We start from the raw sequence: 21,192 nt of genomic DNA, 5'->3' as shown, positions 1-21,192 counted from the left end.
GACAAGTCTATAGACATCTGCTTCATCTTCATTAGTTCCGGTTGCGAATTTCAAATTGCCCCATTCTTCTCAGGAACAAGGGAATGGAATACGAAATAAACAATATTACTCATACCTCTCTCACTGGATACTGAATGTCAAGACATTTTATCAGAACCTGTAATTGCTGGACTGCTAAGGAAATCATTATTTTTCTACGTTACATGGTTTTTATGTAGTCTGTCATAGGTGAGGTATATCGTTACTGTTTATTACCCTTGGAGAAAATTTCTAGTTACATGGGTAATGCCTTCTTGCCGCTGTGTAGACATTTTTATATTTAGCAAGCCAGCTCATTGAAATATACTCAGTGATCTATAATTTTGTCACGATATTACTCTTGCAAATTAAACTTAAATGGAAAACATTGAGCCAAAACTCTTCATTTTGTGAATCTTTAATGCATATATGCATATGTGTGTGTTTTCAGCTGTGTGTTGGTATGTATGTGCATATGTGTGCCAACAAACATATATATGTATCCTGACTCCATATATGCATGTGGAGGTCAGAGAAAAAAATGTGGCTGTGTTTTATCAGGAACACCATCAAGATACTTTGAAATACAGTTTTCAGTTGCCTAGAGCTCACCAATTAAACTAGACTGGCTGGCAAATTATACCAGAAATCCTTCTGGCTCTGTCTCCCCAGTACTGGTATTAAAAATAACTGTGCCAAAGGTCAACACACCTTTTTAAAGTGGGTTATAATAATTGAACTTAGGGTCCCCAGCTCACAAGAAAATCACTCCTCCAACCAAGCTTTCCCCCAGTCTTATAAATTATCGTTGAAATATCTGGTAAATCATCTTTAGTTCAGCTTTGTAATTTTCTTAATTCTCAGAGCCACAAAAGGAAGGAAGGAAGGAAGGAAGGAAAGAAAGAAAGAAAGAAAGAAAGAAAGAAAGAAAGAAAGAAAGAAAGGGAGGGAGGGAGGGACAGAGGAGGGAAGGAAGGAAGGGAACTGACAAACTGTCTTACCACTTTGGGTTCTTTGCTACACCCCCTACTATGTTGCAGCCAATCTTGGTGCCTGTAGCCTATTGCCAGCCACTACTTTTTATTTCACTAACATCAATGGTGCACACTGTGGCAGGTTTTGTTTTCCCCCCAATATGTAATTAGTATTTGATAAATTATCAATTCACAGAATAGCTACAGGGATTTGATTAAATCCAACATGTGCATTGCCTGACACTCTTAGTAATTTAACCGTATCGCTTCTCGGCCTTTTGGCTAAGATCAAGTGTAGTAATTTAACTGTAATGAGACCAGTTTTCCTAGTAGGATGCAGTTCCCAAACGTCCAAATAATAATTCTAGTAATCATAAGATGGCAGCGATTCTTCAGATATATTCCAATTTCAGAGACATTAAAATAAAAAAGTTAGTTTAGAACTTAAAAGCATTCTAACGACAACAACCACCACCACCACCACCACCTTCTGGTCAAACTGCAAGAATAGCAACTGGGAGCAGCAGGAACCAGCAGCAAAGTGAGGAGCAGCCGCCACAGGCCCTCTCTGGCTCTTCTAGTTATACAGAGTATCCAGAATTAAACTACCTGCTGGAAAGATTATACCCCTACTAGGGCACTAGGCAAAGCATAATCACCTGCCTCTTATCCCATACCTGGGATTAAAACAAAATCACAGTTATATAACATAACTGGGTTTTGTAAGAAACCCAAATTCTCATTTATTTCTCATATTTTTTTTTATTTAGCATTTGTTTCAGAGTGTCTCCTAACTACTTTATAGGTATTATCTAACTGGATTCCATGGCACACCATTTGACATCTCATATGTATCACAAAACATTTAAAATATATAGAGAAATATGCACGTATGTGTAAAATATAAGTAATACAAATTGGAAGCAATATAAACATTTCCTAGTGAATGGGGATATTAAATATTTTATTGCACTATGAAGAGACTAAATTGCAACCAGTTTTTGTGTTCAAAATTGCTTGTAGTTACTGAAGAAGTTTTCAAGGGTCTTCCTTAGTTACTCAGCAATGGGAAGACTGGACAGCCTTTGTCCTGAGGGACAAATGGGTGAAACAGGAACAAAGTCAGCAGTGTCCCCAGGGCCAGAAAGCTGACGAAAAGATTGGTCAGCAGAAGAATAGAGGAGTCTTTACGAAGGGAGGAAGTCTATGTCTAATGCTTTACATAAATGCATTGACAAGTGGTTGAAAGATAAACATCTTGCCAAAAAAGTTCATAGACATGGAAACTTTTAGTTTGGGGAAAAAGGGTTCTGTGGAGAAGTGAAAACAAGAGACATATATTGGTGACACAAACGGACAGAACAACGAGTGAGTGGAAAACCCAGTAGAAGACATTCAAGCGCTCCATGGCCCAGAAGACATCACAGAAGAGCAGGCAAAAGATGGTAAGAGCTGAACAATGAGCAAGAGCTCTGCGTGAAACTTAAAATCCACGAGACTGGGAGGTGGCGGGAGAGGGGAAAGGCGGTGACCTTGATCGGAATACATTGTATGCATTTGAAAGTCAAAAATTAGAAACTAAAAATAAATATTTAACCTAAATAATAGCAAACCCATGACATTGGAATACAACCAGAATGTTGCTCAAAACAGTGATATTTAAATCTTTATATGAAAAGGAAGGTGTCACGTCTACAATGTATTCTTTTGAATTGTCCAAAGACTACAGTCATCCAAGGGAGCTACATAATTCTTCGAGAAAATTGCAGAAGCGACATAGGTTGGCAAGCCACTGAAACTATAGATATAAAAAGGAAAGACAATTAGACTTTACTATCCTTCCAGATATTAACACGCAGTCTGTATTAGCACATTACTCAAGCTAATGGACTATATATAAAAATAGATTATCTAGCAGTAGAAACCAGTACAACATTGGCTTAATGTTGGAAAACCAGCATATGAGCAGAACAGGTTCAGAGTGCCACTGGCCGGGCAGGAGTGCAGCAGCAGAAATGCTGTGGTGGGCATTGGGTTATTCATGTTCTTTTACGAGGCCATGACACGTGTGTTGGGAAATTCACGGACTTGTGGTATTGCCACTTTGGTTGAAGTTTGCTCTTGCTAACACTTCTATTTATTTATGAACAATGTTATAGCCTGTCTCTTGGCTGTTCTGTGAGGCAGGCAAGCTGATTGTTTTGGTTTGGTTTCTGAGGGAGGTTTAATTTTTCCCCTACCATAACCTCATCTCCGAGAATTGCCACCTTTTCCCATATTCCTGATTTCACCACACAAACAAACAGAACCATCTTCCTGTCTTCCTATTTCAAAGATGTCTCTTATAACCCGAGTCGTGAGCCATCTGCTTCTGACCTTCCTTGATTATTTTGACATTTAAAGTTGATGTCCTTTTTCTCCTTGTGGGCTTACGGTTTTACCACACAGCTCAAACCAGAAAATTCCGAGTGAATTATACTTTGAGCAGTAGGAATGTTGGAAGCCCACGTGAACAAGGATACTGCTGAGTGGCTACCAACAGCGACTTCAAGATCTGGGCTCTTAATGAGGCCGTAAATGTTCCTTGGGATGTGTTTTACATTGCTTACAATCATAAATCTCCTAACTCATGGATACTTCTGGTCAAATCTCAATGCTGGCAAGGTAAAAGTTTAAATTTATAAGAACCTACCGTAAGATTTAACTGTAAGAGAGGCGGGAGGGATGCTGAAGATAGTCAAAAGCCAACGAGACAGGTGATTTAGAAAGACGACAATGGATTATTCTAAACAAATTGGTCCAAGAAGTAGAACCAGACAATTGACTTTAAGTTATGCTATAAACCAAGTGCAATCAGGTTGGATAAATCATTACTAGTGAATAAAACTCTCAACTAAGTGATTATGTTTCCTCACTGGAGAATTTTTATATAGCTATGTAATATTTTAATTACTTTTTGAGAAAGTTCCACATACTTATACAATGTATTTTGGTGACAGTCGACACTTACTTCTCCAAGATCCACCCTCTATCCATGCTGACTTTGTGTCTTTTGGTTTTGTTCTTATGTGAGGCCCACTGATTTCCATTTGTGATGCTCATGGACTCACCAGTATGGAGGATAGTGCTTATAGGCATAATTTTTTCCAACCTGCTTTTAATAAACATCCAACCTCCCCTCTAGCTCAACCCCCACCAGTGGAAAAGTTACTCAGACATGGGAAAGTAGACTTATTTAGAAATAGTTCTTTGGGGGCAAATCCAATCTTCATGGTCAGGATATCAGCAGTTCGATCCAGTAGCCAACACTAAATACGAATCAGCAGCTGAAGCCCAGTCTTGTCAGTCTTGGTTCTTGCACAGGAACCAGCAGCTGTAGTCCATTCCACTTGGCTATCACAGCACCCAAACCAGCAAGGGCAGTTCAATCCAGGAGAAGCTGCAAGACTCAAGACTGCAGAAGCAGCAAGAAGTTGCAGGAACCCCAGGAGAAGTGCTTGGGTGAGTTTCTCTCTATGGCAATACCACACACAAGTTGAGCTCAGCAATGCAATGTTAGGCAAACCAATCCATGTGTGCTGTTAGTGAAGAATACTGAGGTGGTACAATGCAAACAAGTGCCCCAGCTCCCAATGTCTATGGGGTCATATTTACATTCCTTCTGAACATCGTGGGCTCTCTCACGTGTCTGCTATAGGAAAACATCCTTTTCCCTGTGTTTGCTTTGGGAAAACATTCTCTCATGTGTCTGCTTTAGCAAAATATCCTTTTACCTGTGTGCTCCAGCAAAACATCCCTTGACAGAAGTGACTTCCCAAAGAAACCAGAAGTTTCCACTTCAGCTGCTCTGCTCAGAAATCCTAGGTTTTCAAATGAAAAGCTCAGTGCTGGATTTATGACATGTTCTTCGGTATTGCAAGACAATGGTGTCTGGGAGACTCCCAAAGCAGAAACTGTTTCTCATTGCCCTTGTGCCCAGCAGAACTTGAAGTAATATGATATACTTTGGCCACAGGATATGGGGAAATCAAATTGGCTCTAATCAGGAAGGCTCCTCCCTTGGCTAGCTTTCATAGAACCAGAAGGTGCTATACAGGCTTCCAGGGAGGAAATAAGTATTCTTACCCAGCTGTGAATCCTGTGAACAGCAGTAATGATCACTATGGTAAGACAGAACCATGGGTGCAAGAGTGGCATAAATGTTGTGGGGGTAGCCAAACTCTCAGATTGGACTTAAGGTCTGTCTGCTACGCAGGAGTCAAAACAACCCTGTAGGGATTTTTCAAACCTTCGTATGGTATGTTTCCCATAGACAGTGTACTAGTAAAGCACCAAGGATGGATAAAACAAGATGATGTTAGAAACTTGGTGATAGGAGCTAAGGTATAGCCATCTGCAATGAGTCTAGAAATGATTCTTAATAAGTCATAAGATGCCATTAAAATAATTGAAGTGTCAATACACCAACTAGTTTCTTCTTCCAGATTCTCCATATTGGTGAAGTAAGAGAAAGGACTAAGAGTGCAGGAGAGACTAAAAGTCGCTCAGATCCTTTAGGAAGCTCAGGGTCAGAAGCCACAAATTTAATGATTAGTTTTTACCATAAATGGAATAATTCTGCTGCAAAGATATTAAAGGGCAAAATTTTGTAGCTTATTTCATTTATGTTTAGGAGAGTTTAAAGATAAGAAAACCAAAGGTAATGCTGTTATCACTTGATAGTTCTTGATTGTGCTGGGGCATTTCTGTGATAGATACACTGATTCAGGTGTGAAATAGTAATGGTATCGAACTATTGTGTGGCTGTGAGAGCTGGTTGTATGTCAGCTTGAGACACAATAGTCGTTTGGGAGATAGGAACCTTGACTTAAATACAAAAGAGCCTTCCTCCGTAAGGTCATGCTGTTGACAAACCTGTAGAGCTTTTTCATAATTAGTGATTGTTGTGGGAAGTTCCCAGCCAGTTGTAGGTGAGGCATCATTCCTGGGCTGGTGACCCTGGCTTCTATTAGACAGCAGGCTGAGTAAGCTATGATGGGCAAGTCAAAGAGTAGCTTTCCCTCCATGGGCTTTGCGTTATTAGCTCCAGCCCCCAGGGTCCCGTTCTGTTAGAGTTCCTGCCATGACTCTTTTCAGTGATGGAGTGTAAGGTTTCAGAAGTATAAGCCAAATAGACATTTTCCTCCCCAATTTACACCCTAAGACTATGTTTTTCCTAGGAGACTTGTAGTGAATCAATGAACCAGTGTGTGTGTGTGTATGTGTGTGTGTGTGTGTGTGAGAGAGAGAGAGAGAGAGAGTCAGACAAACAGAGAGACAGAGACTGAGAGACAGAGAGACAGACAAAGAGAGAAGAGACAACAGATAGACATACACCCTGAGAGAAGCAGAGAGAGAGAGACAGAGGAAGAGATTAAAACAGACCAAGATGGAGAACAGAGGGAAAAGTGTGGGGGAAGAGGAAGGGAGAGAGAGGAGAGTTATAAGTAACTATTAGGTCAGCCTATGTTAATCAAAACGCTAAGCTGTCTTAGACCTGAGAGGCTGGGAAACCAAACATTGCTTGAGTCTTGAGACCGAGAGCCTCAACAGTCATAGTAAGCCTATAACACAAAATCTGTCTCTCACTGGATGGCTGACCACATGGGGATCTCTGCCTACAAGACTGGGTACCTCAGTAGTCCTGATCTACTGCCCAAAACATTAGTCCCAGATGGAAGCCAGGGAATGCTGGTTTTGGTGGCTAGGAAAGAGTTAGGAGCAGCAGCAGCAGCAGCAGCAGCAGCAGCAGCAGCAGCAGCAGCAGCAGCAGCAGCAGCAGCAGCAGCAGCAGCATGAGTCAAATCAGTGGCAAGAGGGGACAGCAAGTAACCTTCCTCTTCCTACACTCTTTTTACCTGGGCCACCACTAGGATGTGCTACCCACAATATGGACAGGCTTTCCTGAATCAGATCATTGCAGTCTCTGGGCACTGCAATGACTTTAATGAAGCTCAAGCAGGGGCCAAGGCTCTCTTGTCTCCCTAGAAGTCGTTGCTAGTTACATAACCGTAGGGAACAGCATTGTGAGTTTTGGGAGATTTAAGAGTTTTCTGGGCTTGATTTACTTCTTGAGTCTTATGGTTCTATGGTCAGACAAGAATATTTCAAATAAAGGGAAATAGCTAGAGAGGCACAAGCCATTTCTAAGCTCACACCTCCAGGGAACATTGTACCAAGACTGAAAATTTTACCAAGTAATTTATAGAACAGAATGTTCACATAGATCTAATAAATCATGGAAAAATTAAAGTGTGAGAGATAGATTATTGGGACCTGAAAGGAGAACATTTAGAAGAAATTGTTTTTAGTAGAATGTTCAATAACCCCCCTACAATGGTATTCTATAATAACCTATGAAACCAGCAAATACTGACTTATATGGTACAGACTTTGCAAATATGATTAAGTGCACTGAGATGAGAGTCTTGTCTTATGTTTACCATGCTTTGCTCCCAGTATAATGGGGAACTCTCTTAAAGGGGAAGGAGAATTGTGAAGTTGACTGTGCCCATCAAGGTAAGCAATTGTAGGGATGCGGCCACGAGCTGGTGATTCCATCAGCTCCTCAGATCTTCTAGAGGGAGGCTATCTTTAACATACCTTGAACCTAGAAGTAATTCAGTGTTAATGATTTAAGACTTCTGCACTCCAAAACTGTTGGTGAAACAAATGTGTATTATTTTAAGGCACCAAATCCATGACCATTTGTTACAACATCTGTAAGGAGATGAACACAATTATTACATGGGAGAACTGTGTTGTGGTTGTTGTTTATGTTTGTTTTGAAGTAGTTTTCACTATTTCTGTTGCACAATCTAGTCTTGAACCTGTGATCTTCCTGCCCCTATCCCCTGAGTGCTATGATCTCAGGCTCTAGCATTATTCAAAATGACCTTAATCTTGTCTTGACTGTATATTGTCATCCTTTCCAGATAAAGGCAAACTTGATCCTATAATTCATGGAGTGTGATAAGGAAAGCATTTGCCAGATCTGTGGTGGTGCACTAGGTGCCTGTGAGCAGCTGCACGTCTCTTTATTTAATTTCTGATAGCCTGTGGTCATTTCATGATCCATCACTTTTTACAAAACATGTTTTAATAGATTGTTTCACTGAGTGGTGGTAGGGACTAAAGCTTTTTCAATAATTTTGTTTAATTTTGGATTTTTTTCTTGACCCCTTGGCATATGATATAGCTTTATTTGGATATCCTTGTTAGCTGTATGTAGATAACTTCATGTGCAGAATATGTAATTTCCTGCCAACACAGGGACATGTAGAAGCTAATAAGAAATAATTCCTGGGCTGGAGACACAAGTCATGGGTTGAATATGTACTGATTTTTTTTAGAGAACTTGAGTTTGTTTCCTGGCACCCACACTGAGAAGTTCATAACCGTCTCCAGGGGACTGATGCTTTCTTTTGTCCTCCTTGTGCACCTACTCTCTCTCTCTCTCTCTCTCTCTCTCTCTCTCTCTCTCTCTCTCTGTATGTATACACACACACACACACACACACACACACACACACACACAATATTGAAAAGTCCTCAGGTATATTTAAATGATTTTAGATTACTCTAAGTCTAGCTAGCCTCTTCTCTAGTATCTACCATCAGTGAGGGTATGGTCACTCTCCCACCATAATTCCTCTGGCTTGGTCTTTCCATCATGAGAGCAAGTCAGCAAACAAGACAGAAGGGGCCATTGAATCAGTAGAGACATTAGGAGAGGCACTAGCCAGGTTCTTCTAGAGGATAAGCACGCTTTCTACATAGACAATTATCTGCAAAAGTTCTCTTGGGATTGACTATTTAGTATGTAGTACTCCTGCCTAAGAAAGGCAGTGAAAGTCTGTCTCTGGGAGGCAAGTTCTTTTCCCACAATGCTCGTGCAGAGGTAGGCTTCCAACAGTCCACTTGTCCAACTCCCCAGGTGGTGTCATCTGTCTGTCATCCAGTCAACTGAGTTATCTGTCTCAGTCATTAACAGAGTGCTAATAAGTTGCTTGTAAGCAGGAGGAATATCTACATTTAATTAACCTAGTCCAGATTTGTGCCTCTAAAGTTATGCCCATTAATTCACTCCAATAAGCACTGCATAAATACTGATTTATGTTTTAATTTTATGCATACAATCATTTAACTACTGCCATGGGCAACTGGGTCATAAATCATCAGTGGGCTGTTTGTCCTAGCACCCTTTGCAGGTAGTTTCAACATAACCATATTGATTGGCCTGCCTTGTGCACACATACCATCAGTGATGCTGCCTCAATTCTGAATCCTACTGTTAGTGACAGGTCCATGGAGACAGTAACATATTTAGAAGGCATCTAGTGTAATGCTGGTGTTGTTTAGATTAGATAATCTGGTGGTCAGGGCCTCTGCAGGGTTCTGGATAACCTTCATGTTGCATAAAATCCTCTATCACACCCTCTGAGCCCTGACATCCCCTTGTTCTAGAGTTCTCTGCATAAGTTGCTGGCTCTCAGTGGAGAGAGCTTCACTCTTATCCCTCCTCCATTCCTTGTCAGTTTCATCATCATCATCACAGATCTCAGAGTCTCAGGTTGGCCCCGTTAATGCAGAATAAATGTTCATGGCATTTACCTCCTCCTTCCTTCTCTTGTACTTACAATGGACTTCAGAGACCTAGGCTTTCTCTGCTGCATTAAGTACGTGCTTAGTCACCAAGGATACAGGGTTGACAGTGCAACAGTAGCAGCTGGCTCTGCAAGACTACCCCCTTGTTTGCCAAATGCCCATTATCTTGTCTTGATGCTCAGTAACTTTCCAGGAAGTGATCAGTAAATGCCAGCCCAGCTGAGCCTCAGTGGAGCCACGTTGTCTCTCCTGCTGTTTGCTGCATGGTGCTGTCCTAAGCTGTTCAGCTTGTGGGACACAGTTCACTGGTCTTCACCTGATTGTTCTTGTGGGTTCCTGAGGCAGCTCACAAAAGGGTATGATTAGCCAGGTAACCCTGAGACATTTGTTCCTTTCAAAATAGGGAAGGCACCTCACGAATTCTGCACATTGAGCCAAGTATGTTGTGTAGGGAGAATGATCCGCCACAGCCATACTTTTAGTTTCAATGCGTTTATTAAATGTACAGAAAGCTGGGATAAAAGTGAAGGACTCTAGGGGCTTTCGCCAGCCTTAAACCCACTACCTCCTGTCAAGGCTAGGCCAAGTTCCATTCTCCACCCACAGTTCTTAGGAGGAGCAGGGACATTCTTGAAAAACCACACAATGTACTGACTGATAGTCACCTGACCATCTGGTCCCAGGTAGAGTTTCAATGCATGTCCTGTGCTTGCTAGCCAATAGATTCAAAGGTCAATATGCTTAGCCAATAAGTTTAAACTGTAACCTTACTGATGTAACCTGTACCCCCAAAAAGTATAAAAACTGCTTGTTATAGCCATTTGGGGTCACCTTCTAGTCACTTGCCATGAGAGAGTCGACCCTGATGCGCCAGAAATATAAGCCCCTTGTATTTGCATCGAACCCCTTTCTCGTGTCTCACTTGCAGGGTCTCTCGGTAGTTCAGACTCACTTCAAGCCTTACAAAAGAGTAAAACACCCAGCAGCAGAGAGACTGTGGGTATCAGATCAGACTAATATTATAGTCAGCATCAAAGGACTGGGGGAAAGCCCTGGCCCCAGCCCTGGAAAATCAGGGACTAAAACATCAAACTGAAACATCTAAACAGTCAGAGCATCCTAGGCAGTGGCTTTTTGGCAGGAGTGGGGGAGGAAATGGGGGGGGGGACTTCTAATTAACAGTTCCTCCCACAACCATTCTATTCCAAGGGGAAAACAATACCAGAGTCTTGTTTTGGGATGGTTGTTGGGAAAACCTGTCCATCTCATCTGTCCTTAAGAATACAATTTCTATGCTTAACAGTTCTTTCTGTCTTTAGGGACATGGTGTGCATACTCTTGGTCTGTTCTGTTATCTTTCTGTCTTTTTCTCACAGGGAGGAAAGGGCCAAATCATCTCTGAATAAGGGCTTTTTGAGAGCAGCATAACGTGTTTAGATGGTGGGGAGGAAGAAGTCTTGCCTCCATAGCCAGCCTTTTAGTGAAATTAAAACAATACCTGACAATGTACTGATTTCGAGTCTATAACACCTGTTCTCCAACTTGGCTCTAAGAAGTTCATGGACTTCTGTCACATGAGAATTGGATCCATGCCCCCTGTCACAAGGAAGCAGCAATGATAAAGCTGTCTGTCTCCACAGACAGTGGTAAGAGGATCTGCTGTCTCCACAGCAACAGCAGGAAGAGGGTGTGCTGTTGTCATAGCAATGGCTGCAATAGGGTTCACTGTCTCTGTGCATGGGGGAGGAAGCAGATTCTGGCTGCTGTCCTTTTATTTGAGATGTAATGGGAAAAGGAAAACACCCTATGTTTCAAGAAATGGAAATTTACCGTAGAGAGAGGAAATGGAAATCTATCTTTCCTTTCCCTCCACCCTATTTCCAGAGCCTCCGGTTCATCTCCTTTAAAATTCTTTTCACAGAGTTAAGTGTAGTCACTTGTTAGACATGCAGTAGTTGTCATTATATGCTAATGAATCCCAAACATAAAGGTTTAAATAACAGATACTTGTCATCTAATAAGGCTGCCAAGGGGCATGAATCTAGTTCCGCTTTCCTGTCAAGGTCTCTCCTTAGATTCCAGTCTGAATCCGTGACTGGTTCCTGGAGAAATGTCTCTTCCTCCTGCAAACATGTCTATTTGCTCACAGCAAACCTTGCGGGAGCCTCAGTGAATCAGAGGGAGGGCAGGCATCTGCATGGGCTGCCTGAATATCTCACAACAGAGCAGCCAGCTTCTCACAGAGGCATTGCTGTAAAAGGAGGGGTTAGAGGAAGATGGTGAAGGGAGGGGAGCAGGTTGGCTTTCCATAACTATCTTTCAGAGTCCTTGGCTTCTGAGGAACTAAGCCCATCCTGCAGAGAGCAGCATTAGGGCCCACCTAGAATGGGGCGAACTTCATAGACATGTTTTTGAATGGCTATGGTTACTTTATATTCATGCCTGGTAAGGCTGAGAGAATGCTGACAGAAGCGGGTATCAGTCCCTTAGAGAGCTGTCAAAACATCCTAAAAAGATGCGTTCATACCACCCAAGCATTATATTTTGAGAAAATCCAGATGTCGACTACTCAAAGGTGAGTTATATTCTGAATACAGAGAAGTTTTAGAACTAACATACACTTTACTTTATTTTTTCATATTTTTAATGATGAAATGTTCTTTATTTTAACCAAACGCAGAGGCATGTGTGCACATGCATGTGTATGTGTGTTTATATGTTTGTATGTATTTTGTGTGTCTGTGTGGGTATGTGTATCTGAGTGTGGGTGCTTATAGAGGCCAGAAGGGTACCAGACACTATACAGCATCTATGACCAAATAAATGTTTCAACAAATAAAAAATAAAAAATTCTACACAATAAGCATTGCGCTGTAGTTTAAGTTGGAGGGATTGTGTTTGTTTGTTTTCATTGCTATGACAATATAGTGGCTTCTGTAATTTGGACCACCGGTTTGCTACTGCTCCTATTCATATCCGTTCAAATCCTTTGCTCACAGTTTTAAAGCACACGTCCATGTACGTGCCTCCCTCTGGGCCCCGGGACTATAACATGACTCAGTTTGGTCAATAGGGCACTGGTATCTTTTCACCGAGCAAAGGCTTTACAGAGGACATACATGTTTCCACTTGTACTTTTTGCATTGCCTTGAAGATACAGCAAGACTTCACAAGAACTTCCCTGAATGGAAGAAGGGAGATCAGTTTGGGTCAGTTTTCTCTCCCACTGGAAGTCAACTCTAGCGGCAAACAGGCAAGGAACAAATATAGGGAAGGCCAGCTCTGCTATTGAAATCACCGTGTGAGCCGTTGGTATCTACTGTTACATGCTACCGGGGTTTCCTGGTTGTATTTTGGAAGCAGTTAGCATAGCTGTATGAAATGGTGTGCATGTCCTCAAGATTTCAACGAATTATTTTCCTGTAACTTGCTGAGGCATTGTCTATGCTGATAGTATTTTACAGTGAAGTTCTGAGTGCCTCGAAAGGTTGCTGTGCCACTGGAATATTTCTTAGTGCTTTGTCACACCACCTTGTCCGGCAAGGAAGACGCAACATGGTCGGATTCTTCTCAACAGCCTTTATTGCAGGACCACCTCTTTGCTGATACGGGGACCTCGAGGGGCAAAAGCGCTTGCCTTATATACACAACAGGCTGGGGCTATGCTAATTGTCTTTCAGGGATTGGCGGAGCACGAATCACCCCACTATCACCCCACTATCACCCCTGCTACTTGTCCTCCAGGGATTGGCGGAGAATGAATCACCTCACTAGCATGGTACCGCCCCCTCATTAGCATATTAACGGCCAACTGACACCAGGTGCAAAACCTGCGCATGCGCAATACCGTTGTTCACCACTGGAGGGCGCCCTACAGTGCTTACTTAAAATCTGGAGCCAGTGGTAGGGTATCTCAAGGTCAAAGGCGCCACCTGCACTACTTTAGCTGAAACCATTCTTTCTCCATTTCATGTGACCCTGGAGGGGATTTCAGTTGTAGTGGCTTGGCTGCTGTATAGCTACACAGAACTGTGGGCAGAAGATCCAGGATGGCTAACGGAAACACACCAACCTTCTGGTGGTATCCTCAAGCATGTATGATAGGTGGGCTAAACCAGAAAGCAGGAGCTCTGTTTCTTTACATCACAAATGAGGAGTCCTGCCACTGGAACAATAGGCCAGAGACCCATACTGTCAAGGGGTAGGGGGAGGCAGAGGAGGGAGAATCCCCAGACAGCATCATCTAATCAACTGATCACTTAAGTCAACAGAGGGTTTTTCCCCCTCCTTGGACTTACTTGAATTGATGATCACTTGGCAACTGAAAGATCCTGGAGTGATTAAGGAGTGTCATCTCTCTCATGCAAAGGAGGAAAGAAAACCTCAAAAATGTTCTATTCCTTGCTTAAAATGGAGTCAGAGGGGATGGAGGACACAAGCAGGATATAGTCCAGCAAATGAACTAAGCAGGGCTCACAGAGACTGAAGCAGCCATCAAGGGCCCTGCATGGGTCTGTGCCAGGTCCTCTGTGCACATCTTGTGACTGTTAGCTGGGTGTCCTTGTGGGACTCTGAACAGTAGCCATGGATGTGTTTCCATCTTTTGCCTGCTCTTGGACTCCTTTCCTTTGATTGGTTTGGCTTGTCCTACCTTTATATGACAAAGCTTTTGCCTTGTCTATTGTGTCTTGTTTTGTCCTATTTGGTTGTTATATGTTATTTTGCCCTGGGAGGGGGCATCTGTGGGCCTGTGGGTCTCTGCATATGAGTGATGTGTCCAGAAGAGAGAATCTGAGTCCTTGAAGCTGTAGTTACCTAGAGTGCTAGTTACTGAAGTTGGGTCCTCTGCGAGACTAGTACCTACTTTTAACAGCTGAGCTACCTTTCCAGTCCCTGGGCTTAAAAGTTTAAAAGTACACATTGTAAAATTTACTTTTTGCTAATGATTTTGAGTCTTGTCAAATGTGTAGAGTCAAATGTCATCTCCTCCTCCTTCTCCTCCTCCTTCTCCTCCTCCTCCTCCTCCTCCTCCTCCTCCTCCTCCTCCTCCTCCTCCTCCTCCTTCTCTTCCTCCTCCTCCTCCTCTATGTAGCTCTTGGGCTATCAGGCCCTCACTCTTACCCAAGTCCTCGCAGCTGATGTGTTGTCTGTATCCAGAGTTCTGCTTTTTTCTGGAATGTCATATAAATGAACCCAGCCAGTCTGTTTTCACTTTGTGTAATACATTTGAGAAAGAGAAAGGACCAGATAGATGTACCTTAACCAACATCCCAAGATAAACATTTAGTTCAGCTTCTAGAGTTGTGATAGAATAAGTTTCAGTCCAAGGATGGTACAGAAAAAGAGGATTGGGGCTGGAGAGATGGCTCAGCTGTTAAAGGCTAGGCTCACAACCAAAAATATAAGAAAAAGAGGATTGGCGTTGCCTGCAAGGTGTTGCTCTGCATGGAAGCCAGTGAGCCGAAGACAGTTGGAGAACTTGTCTGTTCACTCACAACTTTACCCAGGAGTCATCTGAACTATAATAGCCGTTCTTTAAGAGTGCTGAAGTACCTGGCATGAATTACCCAGAGAAACAAATTTATTTCTAGAAATCAAGGTGAGGAAGCAGTCTTTAAAATATGATACTATAATAATCTAACCTTGGGTTGCCACAAGCTAATTTATAAAGTGAACTAATTAAAAACTATCTTGTTTCTATTTAGGAAAAAAAAGAACACAGAGGCAGGGGCAGGAGCACATTTATCAATTTCTTAAATTAGAAGTCTCTGGAAAATTATATTCTTGGGATTTTAGGTATTATGAATTAACTAACTTCAAGAAACATGTGGAGGAAATAAAAAGATAAAGGAAAATACAAAAATAAATTCATTTGTTTAGAAAATAAATCAGAGGGCACTCTTTTGACTGTCTGGAATCTAGGAACAAACGAATTAAAAGATGCTTTGTTACATGAAAAGCTAGCATTTTTGACAAAAAGGGGTAAGGATGCTTATAAATAAATCAACATTTTTGGGAATGTGATATGAATGGATGTTTCTGAAGCAGTATTTAAATATTTGTACATAATGTTGAACAGTACCTTTCGTTAAAAATCCCACTTAACCAAACTTTACTAATTATGAATATCTAATTTCCTTTTTTAAAGATTTATTTATTATATATAAGTACACGGTAGCTGTCTTCAGACACACCTGAAGAGGGCATCAGATCTCATTACAGATGGCTGTAAGCTACCATGTGGTTGCTAGGATTTGAACTTAAGACCTCTGGAAGAGCAGTCAGTGCTCTTAACAACTGAGCCATCTTTCCAGCCTGAAAATCTAATTTCTAACCTAGCTCCCTCCAACATTCCCAAATGCCACTCCAAAAACATAGATTCCAAGATTCCAACTTGGTAAGTCTGGACAGTGCCCAAAGGAATCTATCATATTTTTTCAAAATTTCCAGTTGATGATCAGAGGCATCCAGGTTGACAACTACTAGCATGGAACCCAGCCTCGTAGAAAGAAGCTTTGGTTTTCTAAAGCCTGAAACCATTCAACTGGGGTCAGTTGAAAGTCAAATACCCAAAGAAAAATATTAAAATGAAAGTCAAGAAATAAAGGCAGAGCTTATAAACGAAAATAAAAACAGAGAATAAAGCAAGCTTTCATGAACCAGGAAGGGAGGTCAGAATGATGAAATCTCAATAGGAACTCAACAAAAAAGGCAAAGGAAACTCAAGAAGCAGAATCCTAGGCTTGGTCTCATTCAGGACAATGAAAAGATTTTGCCTGTTTCGGACTCATTGTCTTTATATTCATATGTTTACACAAATTCCATCATGAAGTTCAGCTCACTTAATATTAAACAGGCATTTTTTTTGGGGGGTGGGGTGGGGATTGCATCTAGCATCCTGCCTTAATGTCTAGCTGGAGATTGAGTGATACTCAGCAGTGTGACAGTCTGTTTCTGGGTGTAGTTTGTTTTGCTATTTTAGATTTTTATATTATTATTATTATTATTATTATTATTATTATTATTACTTGTGTGTACCTGGCCAAGTTATGTTTAACCACTTGTATGCACGTGCCCATGGAGTTGAGAGAGAACATCAGATCCCTGGAACTGGAGTTAACAACGGTCAGTGAGATGTATGATAAAGGCATAGTAAGCAGTCTTAACTCAGCCGTATCTCCAAGCCCTGTGAAGCTTTTGTATGCTGAGGTCTTTAAACTCTGAATTTTTACTTACCCAGGAGAATCTACTCCTTGACTCCAAGCTCATTCTAAACCAAACCAAAACAACAAAACCAAAACAATACAAATATACTAACAGAAAACAAATACAAACTTCAGGTAAATTGAAGGGACAATTACTTTTTTGGGCAACAGTAAAGACATTTATTTCTTTATAATTTGTATTCATTCATAAAAAGGACAAATGACGGTCCTATACTACTCCATTGAAAAAATGATAAAAAATAACTAAAAAATCAATTCGTTATTTATCAGTATCAAATAAAACTACTATTACCTCTCCTGGGATACAAAGAAACAACAGATGTGTCTATAGCTATATAAAGTTTAATTAAGAATCTTGCATCTTAAAGCATATGATACATTGGTTAGCTTGACAACACTTTAAAACCGATGGCCCCAGTCACATCTGTACAATTATATGAGAAAATGAAAAGCGGAAGTCCTTTGTGCATGAGAGAGTTGAGTCTATCTGCCACATATTTACTCTAAACAACTTTCAAAGTCTGTTTTCTTATCTTTCAGAACCGTTTTCATGCAAAAATCTAGCCGGTTTTGGTCTTTATCACCACATATTGGAAAAGAAAAGGCAGGCATGCATTTGGCAAAAGATGTAGTTGTTATCGATGATACAAAAACGCCCAACATGGGTCACATCGCAAGAGGAGAACCCCCGAATATAGCAAGGAAAACACAACATTTGTCCGGAAAGCTTACAGAGTGTTCATCTCCCTAAAGTATGAAGTCATTTTCTTCTTTTTCAAGTCATTAAATATTTTATGAAATCTGGCAATGGTTTGTTGACATGCTTCTACTGGGAGAGCATCTGTTTTACTGATTTAAAAAGTTTCATTTGTATAACAAAGTGTTAAGTGTAAATTAATGAAATATTTATTGATATTTTCATAATGAGGACTTTAAACATTTACACATATAGTACAAAAATTATACAAATTAAAGTTAGGGATAACATATTAATAGATCTATTTTTTGCTTCCTGTAAATATTCTTTATGGACCTATAGGGTATCTTTTCTAAAAAGATAAACTCTGTCTCTAATTAGCCAGCAAGATTGTGCTAATAAAATAGGATTAGACTTCTCCAGGAAGCAAACATTGCACAATTTCAGGAGCCAGCTAACTCTTTATTACCCGAGTTCTTCCACACCCACACTCAGACACATCTCTGGGCACACCATGGATAATGGGGAAACACAGGTTTCCCTTTCACATCTCACAAATCCCTCCACATCATCACTTGGGAGACATCCCTGGACAGGACACTGTCTGCCTCTCCTGCCTCCCGACTTTGCATATTCTTTATAGGACCACGAACAACATTCTGATTTGGTATTTTTAGCCAGTTCTCAGTATTGCATTGGGAATGGGAAATGAGCTTTAAATTTCTTGAAATGGAATTCTGTAGCTTTTTTCCAACCTGCATATGAATTCTTGATTCTACACCTTCTATCAAGAGAGTTTATATTATACTTAGGCATGGAGCACAAGACCAGAACAATGGGGACATTCAGAGACTCTGACACTTTACTGTCACCTGTTTCTATCTGGATAAAGACGATCATGTTGCAATATAAAGAAAAGCATTCTACTTCCCCAGACCTGTCATTCCACACACGGATAAACACAGCAACAGACAATGTTCCGGGTGAGCTGCAGCTTCTGTGCTTTGACGTTGATGAGAAGAAAAGCGCAAAACAACTTCAGATTAGAATACAAAAGTAAAAAAAAAAAAAAAAACAAAAAACAAAAAACAAAAATCCTCACGTGGCATGGGAACGCCAGCATTAGAAAACTAACCGAAAAGCAAATATGTAGAAAATTACATCAAAAATAAGAATACTGATAGGAAGTTCTGTAATTTGGTTTTCGTAGTCAAAAAACTTCCAACTCATTCAGTAAAGCGATTTGGTAATTGTGTTTATGTCAGATATTTTTGTTCCATTTTTGTTTTAATTTTATGGAAAACTCAAAAGACAATGAATGATAAGGGTCGTTCAAAGATAGGCAGGACCCCAAACATATAGGCTAATACAAGAGACGGCCTTACTCTTACACATACCACATACAATCAACAATTCAACCTCTAATATATTTCACAACTTGTCATTAAATGTAAAGCACCTGTGTATGGTGAGCTTACTTCACTCTACAGCCTATGGCATTGAACTGAACACTGTAACTTGCCCATTGAATTAAATCATGCAACTTTCACAGAATCAGGTTAAATGGTTTATAAGGCATATTGGAACGAGTTAAAAATCATTTTTATTTCCATTTGCAAGTTATTCTTTTGGATGAAGGGGTTCCTGAATGCCTCAGTCGTAATGTGTTGGGAAATCGGTTGAAGAGCTTGTTAGAGTCTAATTTATTTGGCTTAGGATGGAGCCGCAGGGATTAGAAGGAATTACAGTCATCCCATGATGAAGAGCATCCTCTGAGCGAGGATGAGAACAGCAAATGTCACAACGTTCAGAATTCCGAATAGAAGACGAGAAAGCCAAGGGAGGGCAGGAGCAAGCTGAGGAGACCCGATGACAGCGTGGACACACCTGCAAAGCAAACCAAAAGCGTGTTCATCATTTCATCAGTGACACTAAGTGTTGCTTACCCAGTCTGCTTTGGAGAAGGCAGGATTGTTTTGACCTAAAATCAAAAGTTTCTTTACATGAAATGAATTGCTCACTTAGTGAGATGAGAACAATACAAACATTTTATCAAAGACTCTGAGAGAGAGAGAGAGACAGAGAGACAGAGAGAGATCATTCACTATATATATATATATATATATGTATGTATATATAGTGCTTAAATAAAGCATTAAAATCATAACATTGGAATACTAATATTGTCCCGTGATCCAGAAGTCTCAAAGTTCCATCGGAAGGTGAAAAGTCAAGAAGCAGCATAAATAATAAAAATCAGATATCATATGTGAGCACACAGATGGCACCTATACCACTTAAAGTGTTTCTGTATTTTTACAGGTTTTGATTTAACTTTCTACTCTTCTGCATGTTAAAAGTTTATGCCACATCCATATGTCATTTTATTCAATTATACAGGGAAATAATAAGTCAAATATTTAAAAGTAGCATATGCAGTATTTGACACCATAGAATTTCCAAGAAAGTCTGTAATTTTCTGTGTTTGACATAGTTTAACACAATCCATTTTGAAGAACTTTGTCTGAGGACTTTTGTGTATTTTATTTTATTTCCTATGCCTTTCATTACTTATTTCTTTAATTTTTGAGATTGTAAAATGGTCACATCATCCCCCTGTTCCTTTTCCACCCTCAGAAAATTCCCATAGAACTTTTCCCATTCTCTTTCAAAATCATGGCCTCTTCTCTTCATGAAATGTTGATGCATGCATATGTCTGGGGGTTTTATAGAAAATCAGATAGATGGAATAAAAATACTAAAAGTGTTACCTCAACTAATAACATATGTATACAAGGTAGTCATTGCATATTTTTGATTCCAATCATTTAAAGACATTTAGTTGCTCACAAAATTAAGTAAGAAATAATAAGAAATAACCTCTTTTTTGTTTGTTTGTTTTTTCCTTTATGTATTATTTTCTTTCCTTTTTTTTTTTTGAGGCAGGGTTTCTTCTAAGTGTAACAGCCTTGGCTGTCCTGTCCTGGAACTCACTTTGTAGACCAGGCTTGCCTTGATCTCCACCTACTTCTGCCTCCCAAATGCTGGGATTAAAGGCATGAGCCACCATGCCCTGGGTAAGAACGTCTATTGCTAATCTTCAATTGTTGACTGAAGATCAATTGCCCTGGCATAGCACACTGTGTAGTAGATGCTTTTTCTTCTTCTTCACTAAATGCAATACCTGACAAAAACAACCCTAAAGATATTTATTTTGTCCTCTACTTCAGAGGTTATGGAGCATGGTGGTGGTAGCTTTGGTGAGAGCATAGAGCAGGTGTGCACCTGAATTTACATCCTATTCTGGGTGCTACCAATTAAGGGACATTTATATGTTAGACAAATTCCTAGGCCATGACCTTCTCCCCTTAGAATTCTTGAGAACACAGTAAACAGTATGACTATGGCGGTATACGCTTCTTTCCTCTTCTCCTAGGCTAAAGTATGTAACTTCGATAAACTCAGTCCTAGAAATAGGGAAAGGCTTAAAATAATACTCTACCAGTGGTAAAGCTGTATCATTAGGAAATTCTCTAGGAAATTTGAAACCTTCAATATAATTACCTACCATAACCAAAAGTAATTTAAAGCAGTAGACTCTTTACTATATAGTGTACCTTAAGGGAGATAT

At 40.4% G+C, this 21,192-nt stretch overlaps 1 protein-coding gene across 8 annotated transcripts in view; it reads right to left on the bottom strand.

Annotated features, from left to right (window-relative positions):
* Positions 1–16,999: 16,999 nt before the first annotated feature.
* Positions 17,000–21,192, bottom strand: part of Cntn1 (contactin 1) — a 297,760-nt gene continuing 293,567 nt past the window's right edge. For 7 of the 8 annotated variants that reach the window (XM_017594616.3, XM_063262899.1, XM_063262902.1 and 4 more), the window contains one exon: positions 17,000–19,448. In XM_017594616.3, the coding sequence (XP_017450105.1) occupies positions 19,369–19,448 (80 nt within the window). In that variant the 3' untranslated portion in view covers positions 17,000–19,368. 8 annotated transcript variants of the gene reach the window in all.

Source organism: Rattus norvegicus, chromosome 7 (assembly GCF_036323735.1).
Source record: "Rattus norvegicus strain BN/NHsdMcwi chromosome 7, GRCr8, whole genome shotgun sequence".
Taxonomy (NCBI): domain Eukaryota; kingdom Metazoa; phylum Chordata; class Mammalia; order Rodentia; family Muridae; genus Rattus; species Rattus norvegicus.
The sequence above is the reverse complement of the archived record's forward strand: the minus strand, read 5'-3'. Positions and strand labels throughout refer to the sequence as shown.